Below are 13802 nucleotides of genomic sequence, written 5' to 3'. Positions count from 1 at the left end.
GGCCAGGGCTTTGTCTCTCAGTTGCTTGGCTGGCTGGTTATTGCTCACAGTCTCAGGGTCTAACTGATTGTCATATGTGGGGTCAGGAAAGAACTTTCCCCAGGTCAGTTGGCAGTGACCTTGTGGGGCAGGGTATTTCACCTTCCTCTGCAGCATATGGATGTGGGTCACTTGCCAGGATTATCTGGATATTTTTTACTTAATCATTTCCCTGCTATTGCAGGGGCCTCAAGCACTGGTGCATCTCAAACCCTCCTATTTTCTGCCTGTGCCATATAACAGTCTAGTCTCCTGTGGGCTCTAATACTTTGAACTTGTTTCGATTGTTGGGTTTCATGTGTAGCTGTTGGGTGGTGTTGGTGGCCTGTGATATACAAGAGGCCAGACTAGACTATCTAGTAGTTCCTTGTAATAGAGTATACAGACCCCACACTTGACAAGAGGGGGTTAAGGAGCTGCTCTGAACCCTGTTGGCTTTGCCCAACCACACCTGCAAAGTCTGCATTGGCTTGAGGAGGGACTTAAAAAGGGAAACAGAGTAGGGTCAGTGGAAGGCAGACAGTGGAGGTGAGTTGATCTACATGTTAAACTCGTGGGAAGGAACCCTGCAGGAGTTCTTGCTGCCTGAGGCCTGGCTGTATTGCTGTGACCAAGCCTACAAAGAAGGGGCCTGTGACTCTGAAGGTCAGAGACTTTATCTTTATGTTCAGTTCTTTACTTTACCCTGTGGGAAGAACGGGGGCTTGTAGGAAGTGATCCAGGGAGGCAGCCACATAGTACCTGAGGGTGCAGGACTTAGCTACCTACCACTGGGCTCTGCATCTGAGCTCAGTAGAGAGGGTGGGCCTGGACTCCCCTACCACTGCCTGAAGAGGGAAAACTATAAAAGCCTATCCCTCAGCGGGAAACCTAGTTGATGGAAGGTCCTGAAGATACAGGAATCTGGACCATGAGACCCCAAACTAAGTGGGAAGCCCTGAATCTCTTATCTGATCCTGAAGACCTCCCTGTTCTTGGACTTTTTATATGTACGCTAAAAGGGGTGGACTTGAAACCATGACCAGGCTGGAGGTCTGAGGCATTGAACAGACAGACCACAAGTCTACAAAATCGTCATCAACTTACTTGCAATATGAGAGAGATCACTGAGTCAGCAACTCCCCACAAAGCTGCAGTCTAATGCTGTAATACAGGGCCCCTACCACCTCCCTGCTTTTACATCAAAGGATTGGGTTAGCCCTCTTAGCTACAGCATTGCACTGGGAATTCATGTTCAACTGGTTGTCTACCACGACCCCTAATTCCTTTTCATTGTCACTGCATTCCAGGATACATGTAGTCCCCTGTTTTGCTTTCCAATCCGTAAAAGGGGGGTAATGATATTTACCTCCTTTGTAAAGCTCTTTGAGATCTATCAATAAAAGGCAATATATAAAAACTAGGTATCAGCATTGTTTGTTCTTTGTAACTAGAGATCACCAGCCCCCGCAGTATTATATATAGTTCCAAGAGCCTCCTCGTGCTGCCAGCCAGGATATCAGCAGCACATACCCCTGCCCCTCCACCAAGGCTTTGGTGCTCTGCACTCAGAGGGCATTCAAGTTATTTATTAGAGAGAGAGGTGCTATTTATGACTAGGGATAATTAGCTCTTGTATGTCATACCTATTACCTTTCCCAGCAGAATTCCAGAAACAACCCCTACACCCCCACCCTGTGGTGGATACTGAATAATAGGCAATCGGGATGGGATTTACTAGGGAGATATGAAACATGCCAAATTCTCAGTCACTTTCAAGGATAATTTCTTATTTTGGATTAAAGGTAAAGAAGTTATTTTCCAGCTCCCTGTTACAATGACGGGTTTCCTAGTGTATGTCAATGAGACATAACATTTCACTCTTCATTTAAAAAAAATCATTTATTCAAATTGTCACAGTTTGAGAACGGTCCTGAGAGACTGAAGATATGGTTCAATGAAAAAGTCCTTAAAACATTTAAACCTTTCTTTTTTACTATTAAACAAAAACACAGTAAATTTGATATAACAGAAAACAATCAGTCTGCTTCTTTACCACTAGACAAAAGGATGTTTAAAAAAATCCATTGTGACTCTTTTAAAGAACTGTATGATTTTGTTTTTCATATACAGAATGGCTGAGCTTGAGAACATACAAAACCTTCATGAAAACTTCAAGAAACATAATAAATCTTGTTTTATCCTTGGTGCATCAGGAGCAACTGGCAAAGAGTTAAAAGAAATTTTGAAACAGCAATTGTTTTCTAATGTCACCATCATAGGACGTAGAAAACTGACTTTTGAAGAAGAGGCATATCAAAATGTGGTAAGTCATATGACTGGCATATTTGGTGTCAGTTTTAACACTGCTTTATCTGTTAATGTTTTCATGTTATTTTGTATCCTTGTGTTTTAGAATCAACAGGTGGTAGACTTCGAAAAACTGGATGAATATTCTGCATCATTTCAAGGTCATGATGTTGGATTCTGTTGTCTTGGTACCACAAAAGCAAAGGGAGGAGCAGTAAGCAAAAATACACAACGTTGCTTAGTTTTCACTTTGCAGAAGTATTGTACGAATCCCTTTGTTTCACTCCCTTCTTTCAATCAGCGCAGAAACAGTAGAACAGAACCGTGCTAGTCTGTAGCTCACGAAAGCTTATGCTCTAATAAAATTGTTAGTCTCTAAGGTGCCACAAGTACTCCTTTTCTTTTTTTAGTAGAACAGCTAACACTCCTTCCCCCAACCCCCACATTTAGGAAAATTTGGATTTAGTTCTGATTCTAAGTTAAAGCTTTACCACCTGGGCCCATGTTTTGTTTCACTCTTGTGAGTGATATTTGTCTGGTAAGGTAGATTTTTTTTGTACGGAAAGAAATACAGAATGTGGAAAAGATTCCTTTAAAAGAATCTATTTTGAGGACCTTTTTAAACATTATGCTTCAAGTGGATACTGTCAAGTTAACTGAGCCTAGATGCAGAGCTGAAATTTCAGCATGACAAAATCATCTATTTGAAACTTTACCTCTGTAATATTTCATTTGTAACTTGTGATGCAGAATTGTCCACAATATGCACAGCCTCTGCCAAAACTGATGACTTAGAGAGCAGGTTCTACACTAGGGTCTGATCTACACTGGGGAGGATCAATTTAAGTTATGCAACTTCAGCTACGTGAATAACGTAGCTGAAGTGGACGTACTTAGATCTACTTACTGCGGTATCTTCACTGCAGTAGGTGGACTGCTGACGCTCCCCCGTCGACTCCGCCTATGCTTCTCTCTCCGGTGGAGTAGTGGAGTCGACGGGAGAGCGCTCGGTGGTTGATTTATCGCGTCTTCACTAGACACAATAAATCAACCCCTGCTGGATCAATTGCTCCAGAGGTAAGTGTAGACATTCCCTTAAATACATTTATTACACAACCAAGTAGGGGCATATATAGAATAGTCTAGACTTGCAAAATTCTACCCGCCTGTTTGTCTCAGGCAAGTAACCTTTACTTTGGTGGATAAGTAAACATTAGCGTTTTCCTTAGGCCTTGTCTATGCTGCCACTTTACAGCGCTGCAGCTTTCTCACTCAGAAGTGTGAAAAAAACATCCCTCTGAGCCCTGCAAGTTTCAGGGCTGTAAAGTGCCTGTCTAGACAGTGCAACAATGCCGGGAGCTGTGCTGCCAGCGCTGGTAGCTGTTCCCCTCATGGAGATGGGTTTTTTTTATAGCGTGGGGAGAGCAGCACTTTAACGTTGCTAGTGAAGACATGCCCTTAGTCATCAACATCATTGTGGTAAGGGGAAGAAAGTAGATTTTATGGGTGGGCGAGGCTGAATTAGTCAATAGATAGCGTGTTCGTAATGCCACCCTGGCTCATCCTCTTCTGACTTCAAAGAAGAAATGTTCATGACCATTATACAAACAAATGGGCCATCAGAATGTACCAGGCTTTCCAATTGTTGAACATGGAGTATGTCATTCAGCAGTTAGTTAACTGTGTTGCCATTTATTATACTGTAACTAGAAGTTTGTTTTTTTGCTGTGGCTGTTTCATTCTGCCTGGCTGTCGACTCAACAAGAATGCACTATTGTATGGGGCAGGGAAGGCAAAAGAAAGGCGTAGGAACTTTACTATTACCGTTTGGTTTTAAATGGAAGATTAGAAAGTAGAGGATCCAGTAGAAATCTTCATGGAGATCCTAAATCTATGGAGCTTATTGTGCCAAAGATTTGATCATATATAAAGTGTATGTTAAGTCTTTGAAAATTGATAGCCAGTTAAATGCAACATTAAAGACAACAGGCATTTTTGGCTGTTGAGGTTTTGCTCTCAATTAAAATGCCACATGTTGGAGGTGGAGGGAGGAAAGGAGAAAACCCATCTGAATTTAGCAGCTTAGAAAAACGAATGTTTATAATCAGTTTGAGAACTCAGTGGATTTGTGAAATCATTTGGGATTAACAGGCTATTGATTGCTAATAAAACAATATTTAGCTTTGTCCAGGGAACAGCAGTGGAAAAAGGTGTGGGCACCTTGTCAAACAGGACCCATTGAGGAGAGATGATGGGTTAAGTGTGGGGGTCTGAGTGGGTGCCAGTTCTTCAAGGAGAAGTTGTCAGTTGTTAGTAAGGCTTGTGAAAGGAAGGACGCCAGCGTCTGGTGGCTGGGGTAGTATTGATGCAAGTTAGCTGACTAATCAGATTGAAAAAGTCCCATGGTATTTATGTCACTTTAATTTTCATCAAACAATTGGAGACGACAGCACTCTATTAAGGAGAGGTTGATCCAGAACTAAAGCTAAATAAATTAGGGTCTCAGTTTAATCAAATTATCCCTTTACTGGCCTTGGATTAACTGAGAGAGACAGCGTCGGTCTAGGGACTTCTGATTGGCTAATTTTTTTTAAGAAGCTGATACAAAGAATGAGAGATTTAAAGCAGACGGCTACTACTCGAAATACCCCAAACAAGCCCTTTCAAAAAAAAAGTTAGAATTAATATTTATCAGCAGCATTTGCAGTTTTATTGAGGGAAGCTTCTATTTTTTATTAGTTTTGTAAGGCAAAAATCTCCATTTAGTCTGAAGGGCTGAGGTTTTGTCACATTTACAAAACAAGACACTGAAAGCGTACCCAGAAATCTAAGAAATATCCTAATGCTACTATGTAATGTTCTGAGGCAGTTTCTCTTTTCTCCTGACTGGTGAATGACTTGTAGATGCCTTGTTTATCTGCTTTTAAAATCTTCTAATTAAACAAAGATAACATTTAGGAATTTACTTAACCGTGGGTTAAATAACTTAAATATTTGGCTACTTTTTGTTTTCTATGTGCTTTTAAATTCTACATTGGGGACAGATACAGCCAACCTGTGCTTGCAGGAGTAGACCCTATGATGTTACTTCAGTAGGAATTTAGGGCACTCCATATTTCTCAGGATGCACTCAGGATCTTTCAAGATTGGGCCGTTAATGAAGGAATCTGGCATCTACAAAAGTGTGCTTTTCAAAGATTCTGCTCAACTGCAGAAATAAGACAACCAACCTTTGAATTACTGACTTAAATAGGACTGGAAGGGAGCTCTTGAGTCATCAAATCCAGACCCCTGCTATTGCGGGCAACCTCTTGGTAATAAATTTATTAAGAGCGATCTTAAAACTACCTAGTTGCCCCCTCCCCCCGCCCCTACACCTGTTGGGAGGATGTTCCAGAACCTCATTCTTCTAATGGTTAGAAACCATTTACCCATCCTTAGCTTAGTTAACTATGAAATGCTTTTCTAAAATGAAGTACCATGGAATTTCCCTTCAGTCTTTGTTTGAAAAATGAAAGAGATCTGGAAGAAAACGGAGAATCACTGGATTTTATCCCACTTATAGTTTTGCTTTCCCCCACCCCACACACTTTCCCTCTTCTGTGGATTCTTCTGACCTGGCTCTAATTCAAATAATTTTTTATCCTAGGATGGATTTGTTCACGTTGATCAAGATTATGTTTGCATGTCAGCAGAGTCGGCAAAAGCTGGTGGTTGTAAACACTTCCTCTTGGTATCTAGCAATGGAGCTGATAAGCACAGTATTTTTTTTATTTTAAAAATCAAGGTTGATCTAAATCTTATAATAATAATCTGGAGAAATTTCTGTACGGCTTAAGTGTGTAAAGTCAAAATTTCCCAGTGAATTGTTTAAGCAGTTATCCAAAAAGAGGGGGAGGTTAACCAGGAATAAAACTAAGCAAAGAAAAATTGGAGAAGATTCTTAGACAGCTCGAGTGATTTGAGAAATTTAAAACTAGATTGAAAAAAAAAAAACACTAGAAAATTTACTATCAGAGATAATACTGCACTGGCAGATGGATGGACTAGATAAAGGGCCAGATTTTCAAGGTATTTAGATGCCTAAAGTTGCGGATAGGTGCTTCTGAAAATCCCACTAGGGATGGGATTCACAAAGGTAACTATGCACCTAACTCCCATTGATTTCAATGTCAGTTAGGTGCCTAAAAACCTTTGTAATCCATCCTAGGTGCCGAACCTGGTTAGGTGCCTAAATATCTTTGAACATTTGGCCCAAGTTCTTTTTCATTTCTAATTTCTATGTTTTTTTACAATTCAACTACATTGTTGCTATCTAGGGCTTCTCAGGATTCAGTTCTGTCCTCTTATGTGAATAAAATTCCCACTGCCTTCCAGAAGAGTTACACCTGTGTAACAGAGGACAGAATTGGCCCAGTGGGGCCATGTTTTCAAGTGCTCAGCACCCACAATTTGGATCAGATTTTTAAAATATCTCAGCTCCCATTTATGCACCTAAATAAGGTCCATACTTTCCAAAGTGCACAGTGCCTACTAACTCCCATTCTGACATTTATGGTCAGGTTTTCAAAAAGAAAGTCTGGCCCCAACAGTGGGTACTGAGCTCCCTTGAAAATCTGGCCCTATCTGTTTTATCTGAAGTTCAACCTGTTAACTCATGTAAAAACTACAACCTGCCTTGTCAGCACTCAGATTTTACCTTGAGTTAATTAATTCCAGTTAGGTAACTCAAGTTAAGAACTTTTTGTGTGTGTGAAGACAAGGCCTAAGATAAACACGGAAGATTAAATACTGGTCTTATTGACATCAATGGGAGAACTTCCGCTGACTTCAAAAGGGCCAGGATTTCAGAGAGGAAAGAGAGAGAGATTCTTCATGCCTCTTGTTTTCCTGAGTGTCTTAATAACAATATATCTCCAGAGAAGCTCCTTCAATCAAAATATATTTTCACAGAATCATACATCTTACAAATGGAAAATCCTATTAGGTTACTTATTCAACCCCCTCACCAATGCTGCATTGTTCCCCAGCATGTTTACTAGTGGTTTGAGCTGACTTTGCTTTGCAGAGGTTCATTTTGGAACTAATTCCTACATGTAAGTTACCACCGTATATGTTTTTTAATGCTACCACTTACAGCTACTTCAGTTTGAACTGAGTTGAAACTCAGTCGTGCGGTAGTGTAATGGTGCAAGTCACCTGAGGCCATCCCAGTTCTTCCTAAATGCCTAGTATTTCTTAGGGGTTACCTCATTCAATTGCTCCAGGGTAGATATAGTTCTCTCAGATGTCCTCTCTCAGAGGAAGTCAGAAATCTGTCTTCACTTCCAAGTGTGCCTGAGTGCCTCAGTGATTTTGACCTCAAAACAATCTACAGCCCTGTCTACACTGGGGATTTGTCCCAGTTACAGCCATTGATGTAACTGCATTAGTGCAAAGCTCTTGTGTAGGTAGGCAATGTTGCTATTGGCACCAGTGGTGCCAACCCCTGCTTGAAACGGAGGCAAGTTCCGCTGGCGCAACTAGGTGGGACCCAGTGCTCGTTGCCAATGGCTGTAACTGGAGAAAACCCCCTGTGCAGACAAAGACTAAATACTTAAGTTTTAATCAAAAGCAAGAGAGAAAACCTTCTTAAAGTGATGGGTCGACAGATCATATCTGGTCTTATACTCAGTAAGAGTTTAGCGAGGTAGGCATAATTATAATGAGCAACATCTTACATTTATGAAAAATGCATCCTCTAGTGTTAATGTCCCCATACCCTCTGTCTCTCTTCCTGAGCAACCTGTCAGCAAGAAGCCTGTCTCCTCAGATAGTCTCTCCATCCTCACAGCCCTATTGTAATTTTCAGTTTCTTTGAGGTTTTTGCAATAAGAAAAGGAGGACTTGTGGCACCTTAGAGACTAACCAATTTATTTGAGCATAAGCTTTCGTGAGCTACAGCTCACTTCACTGGATGCAGTGAGCTGTAGCTCACGAAAGCTTATGCTCAAATAAATTGGTTAGTCTCTAAGGTGCCACATGGCTGTTACCCTGAAACTTGAGGTTTTTGTGCTTATCACATCACCCAGTCAAGAACCAGAGCAGAGCCACTTTCTGGGCTACCTAAGAAGTGTAGCTGCAGTAGGTGGCCTGATTGGCTTTGCCACCTGATCAGTTGGAAGGATCAGCTGACCGGCTCTTAAGCCCAGTAGCAGCTGCAATTCAGTGGCTGCTCCAACCATCTGCCCACAACTGTGGTAGCTTGTGTTTGTTCCCAGACTTGCCTGACTTCAGCTCTGACCCTTGGCTCTAATTCCTGGCTACTGACTCCTGCTCTGACCATTGGGCCTGACCACCCATGTCCTGGTCAAATGCACCCACTCAAAGTGGTGTGCCAAGTATTTCTGCACACTGGATATTACTGTCTATCTCATGTCCATTGAATTTTTTTTTTCCAAAATCACTCACTTTGTTTTTCCCATGTTGCTTTTAAAAGTTAGTTTGCCTAAAGGTGTATACAGATAATGACTGATGATTGTAATCAGCAGATGTTTTCTGTCCCTGAATGAATGTGCTAACCTTGAAAACAGGTTATTGTCTGCCTTACATCTGAGGTTACAGAGACAAGGCTCATAAAATTTTTATAATTTTTTCTACTCATTAAATTGATCCTATGTAAATATGAATGATTGACGTATTAATTCCAATCTACCACATTCTTCTTCCAAAAGTTATAGAAATCCTACTCTCCCTTCTCACAAGTGTTAACAAAAAGGAAGATAATTTTGATTGGTCTTTTTTATAACAACCATGGTTCATACCTGTATGGTACACGAGTGGGAGTCAAGAGATCTGGGTGTTACTCCTAGCTCTGCCATTGATTACCTGTATTTCCTTGGCACATCAATTAACCTCTCTGTTCTGCAGTCTGTAAAATGGGCATAGTTATAGTTGCTCATCTTTGTGAGGTACCTGGATCTCTAAATGAAAAATGCTATGTAACTGAGATCTTCAGAGACTGAAAACTGTTGATAGGTCCCTCCCCAAGCTTTCCCACAGAGGAGCTCAGGCATAAGAACATAGGAACTACCATACTTGATCTAACAAGTAATCCATCTAATACAGTATCTCATCTCCAGCACTAGCCAGTACTAGATGCTTCAGAGGAAGATGAAGGAAATCCCTTAATAGACAATTATGGAGTAACTTGCCCAGTGGAGAAATTCTTACTAACTTAGGTCTATTAGTGGTTGGCTTATACCCTGAAGCATGAGAGCGTTTAAATTTTGTATACACTTTTATCCTGTATAACGTAGTTGTGGATGTTCTAATTTTTCATAGAAATGTCGAATCCTTTCTTGAATCTTACTAAATTATTACTTTTCAGTTGTATGTTGTAGCAATGAGCTCCACAGGTTAATTACGTGATTGCAATTTGATTACATTTATTTTGTGCAAACAGAACAGATTCCAAACAAGAAATATATATATACTTGCTGTTTTAAAAGGGCCAATTTCACAAAGCTGAAAGCAATTATAAGCCAAATCAGCTAAGAGAGAATTTAAACAGGAAAATTTGAATGATAATTGGGAACAGTATAAGAATATTTTACTAGATGCCCAAAAAGCCAAAATCCAAAAAGACTACAATGGTTTAAAAAACAAACAAACAAAAAAACCAGCCGGGGAAGTGAAAGAAGCTATAATATATTGCTTGGAAAGATTAGATTTTTATTGGTAAATGTTGATAAACATCAACACACACAACAATGAAAAAGTATTTCCATCAATAATAGAAAATTACAGAAAAGCAAAGTAAGAAAAATGTTGCTTGAGAACTTATTAGAGTTTGATTTAAGGCTAAAATTTTTACACATAATATTTGCAGTTTCTCTTTTAACGGGTTATAAAGCTTTACCTCTTTGAATCTGTGTCTAATATCCTTTAATTATTATCTAACACTCCCCCCCCATAACTTCCTGCAACTGTGAAAATTTAAATAAATAAAAATAGGGAAGAAATGCTTAAAACCCATAATTCTGCACACTGAAAATTTAAATAAAAGTTTTAAAAATCTTAAAAATAAATCTTGAAATTACCCATCAAAATTACAAAAGAAACAAAAACAAATTCTGCCAAGTCTATATATACTTATATAAAAACAAATAGAAAAAAAGGGAAAGTTGATAGTGAATACAAATTAGGAATTACAGAAAATTGATAAGGGAAACAAAAGGACGCAAGGAGAAATCTCTGGCCAGCAGAATTAAGGAGAAGAAGGACTCTGCTAAAAAGTATACTAGGAACAAAGGAAATCCTACCACTGGTATTTGTCTATTTCTAGCTGGAAATGGTAGAATTGTTGTTAATAATGCAAAAAAGGCACAAGTGTTGAATAAATACTTTTATTCTGTGTTTGAGAAAAAGCCAGATGATTTATTCATATTATATGATGATGATCAACTACTTTCCATTCTAACAATAACTCAGGAGAAGTTACACTGCAGCTACTGAAGTTAGCTACAGGTATTTTAAAATCAGTACGTCCAGATAACTTGCATCCAAAAACTTTAAAAAGCTGGCTGAGGAGCTTTCTTTAATATTAATGTTAATTTTCAGTAGGTCTTGGAACACTAGAGAAGTTCCAGAGGACTAGAAGAAAACTAATGTTACGCTAATATTTAAACAGGTGTGACAGAGTGCTGAGATCTGACAAGGTGGGTCAGCACTCTGATCACTGTAGCCTCGGGTTAGTTCTGCCAATAACAGCTGATTGGATAATTAGCTAATCAGAAGGTGAGGCTGAGGAGGTAAGGAACTAATTAGCCCTTAGATGAACAACCTGATAAAAAGACAGGAAGGAAGTGTTATGAGGGAGGATAGGGCTATCTGAGACTGGAATGAAGGAACTTCTAACATAGAGTGAGACAGAGAGTGACTGACCAATCTATTTTCCTCCTAGGGCCCTAGCAAAGAAGTGTTGAAAGAGGTAAAGGTTAAAATAGCGAAGTTGCACTGTACTGAGTTAGTGTTTGGGTTTAGAATAAAATACAGCGTGCACCCAAAGTGAAAGTGGGTCTGAGCAGTTCTGAGGCATCAGAGGATGGGGAGAGAGCATCTCCCCATCACAAGAAGGTAAGCAGGATGATTTGGGCAACTATAGGCTTGCAGCCTGCCATCAATTCCAGGCAGATTAAGGGAATGGCCGATACAGGACTTGACTGATGAAGAATTAAAGGAGAGTAATATAATTAATGCCAATCAACATAGCTTTATGAAAATAGTCATCAAACAAACTTGATATGTTTGTTATAGGATTAAAAATTTGGTTGATAAAGGTAATAGTGTTAACATATTATACTCCTGTTCTGTACAGCATTTGACATAGTGCCACAGAATATTTTGATTAAGAACAAGAACAATACAAAATCAAAATGGTCTTAAAATGTAATTGTAGTGGGGTCCCCGAGGGATTGGATCTTGGCCCTATGCTATTTAACATTTTCATCAATGACCTGGAAGAAAATAAAAATAAAATCATTACTGACAAAGAGGACAGGTAACACAAAGATTGGGGGAGTGGTCACTGATTTAGAACTACCTGAATTGGTTGGTAAACTGGGTGCAAGCAAACAATGCATATTTCAATATGGACAATTATGAAGTCATACATATAGGAACAATGACTGCAGGCCACACTTCGAGGCTGGGGGACTCTATCCAGGGAAGCAATGACTCTGAAAAGACTTTGCGATCTTGATGGATAATCAGTTGAACGTGCACTCCCAGTGTGATGCTGTGGCCAAAAGTGCTAAGGCAATCTTTGGCTGTCTAAACATAGGAATATTGATCTGGAGTAGACAGGTTATATTACCTCTGTATTGGTACTGGTGTGACTGCTACTGGAATGCTGTGTCCAGTTCTGGTATCAAGAATTCAAGAAGGATATTAATAAACTAGAGAGCATTCAAAGGATAGCCCCAAGAATGATAAAGGATTGGAAAACATGCCTTATGGGTAGGGCCATTTTGGTCAATTTCACAGTCATAGGATTTAAAAAATAATAAATTTTACGATTTCAGCTATTTAAATCTGAAATTTCACGGTGTTGTAATTGTAGGGGTCTTGACCCAAAAAGGAGTTGTGGGGGGTTGCAAGGTTATTGTAGGGGGGTTGCGGTACTGCTACCCTTACCTCTCCGCTGCTGCTGGTGGCGGCGCTGCCTTCAGAGCTGGGCAGCTGAGAGCGGCGGCTGCAGGCCGGAAGCCCCGTTCTGAAGGCTGAGCCACCACCAGCAGCAGTGCAGAAGTAAGGAAGGTATGGTATGGTATTGCCACCCTTACTTCCATGTTGCTGGCTTCAGAGCTGGGCCCTCAGTCAGCAGCCACTCATCTACAGCTGCCCAGCTCTGAAGGCAGTACCGCTGCCAGCAGCAGCGCAGAAGTACGGGTAGTAGTGGAGGGTGAAAATAGTTGGGTAGGGGGAAAGGAGGAGTGGGTAACAGCGATATATTTTGCTATAGGCTAACTGCATGTGCAATTTTGTGTATACAGTTTGTTTCGTTGGGTTTTTTGTAATTGTCAGGAGACAAAAAAGCAGATCAGTAGTAGTAACCTATGGAGTATAACACAAAAGTCCTAGAAGCTTTTTGCTGTCAAAGTTGAAGAATCTTTATCAAGATTGTATTGACAATACTTTAAGCATGCTAGAATGATGAGCAGTAACTTTGGGGTCCTTGTTTCATGTCCTGGATTTTGTTTTTTTAGGGTGAAGCAGAAGTTAAAATTGAAGAACTTAACTTTGATCACTGCACTATATTTAAACCTGCGTAAGTGATTAAGTGTGAGTGGAAACTGTGTTTGCTGTCTATTTATCATCTCCTCTTAATCGGTCTTTTTTTCTCTCTCTCTCTCTCTTTTTTTTTTAAAAAAGATTGATTTTATGTGACAGAGAAGAGTCACGTCCATTAGAATGGTGTGCTAGAAAAATTCTGGGTTGCCTCTCTCATGCGATGTCTATTACTGCACTTTCTGTGCCCGTGTCCACATTAGCAAGAGCTATGGTGAACAATGCAGTAATCCCGAGTGACAAGAAGGTGGAGCTGTTAGAGAACAAGGATATCCACAGGATTGGAAACCAAGATGAAACAAAGACCAGCTAACTGGTGTGATGTGATCAGATATTGTGCACTTCTGTCCCTCCCTAGCATCATCACCAATTCCTATTTCAGGATCTGGAAAAAGCTTGCAATGCAGTAAAATTTTCTTAAACATTTGTGGTTTCTTCCTCCTGCCCCAGGATTATGAAATAGTAATCCATTACATTGTAAATCGTGCTGTACCATGCAAATCCTTTTATAAGGATTATGAGATTGTGACAATGATAGGAGTCGTTTTTCAAGATGTATTGAATGAAAATTATACTTTTGCTGCAGAATTTTTTAATATGATTTTCATCCAGCACATTACATGCATTGATCCAAATGAACAGGT

General features: G+C 39.9%; 1 protein-coding gene across 1 annotated transcript; it reads left to right on the top strand.

Moving 5' to 3' along the window:
- Positions 1 to 2152: 2152 nt before the first annotated feature.
- On the top strand, positions 2153 to 13471 carry HTATIP2 (HIV-1 Tat interactive protein 2). The gene is made up of 5 exons (XM_077819963.1): positions 2153 to 2344; positions 2435 to 2542; positions 5978 to 6115; positions 13077 to 13138; positions 13243 to 13471. Exons 1-5 carry the CDS (start codon positions 2153 to 2155, stop codon positions 13469 to 13471), a joined length of 729 nt encoding a protein of 242 aa, XP_077676089.1.
- Positions 13472 to 13802: the final 331 nt, after the last annotated feature.

The sequence above is a fragment of the Eretmochelys imbricata genome, chromosome 6 (genome assembly GCF_965152235.1).
Source record: "Eretmochelys imbricata isolate rEreImb1 chromosome 6, rEreImb1.hap1, whole genome shotgun sequence".
NCBI lineage: Eukaryota > Metazoa > Chordata > Testudines > Cheloniidae > Eretmochelys > Eretmochelys imbricata.
This window is presented reverse-complemented; position numbering and strand designations above follow the sequence as displayed.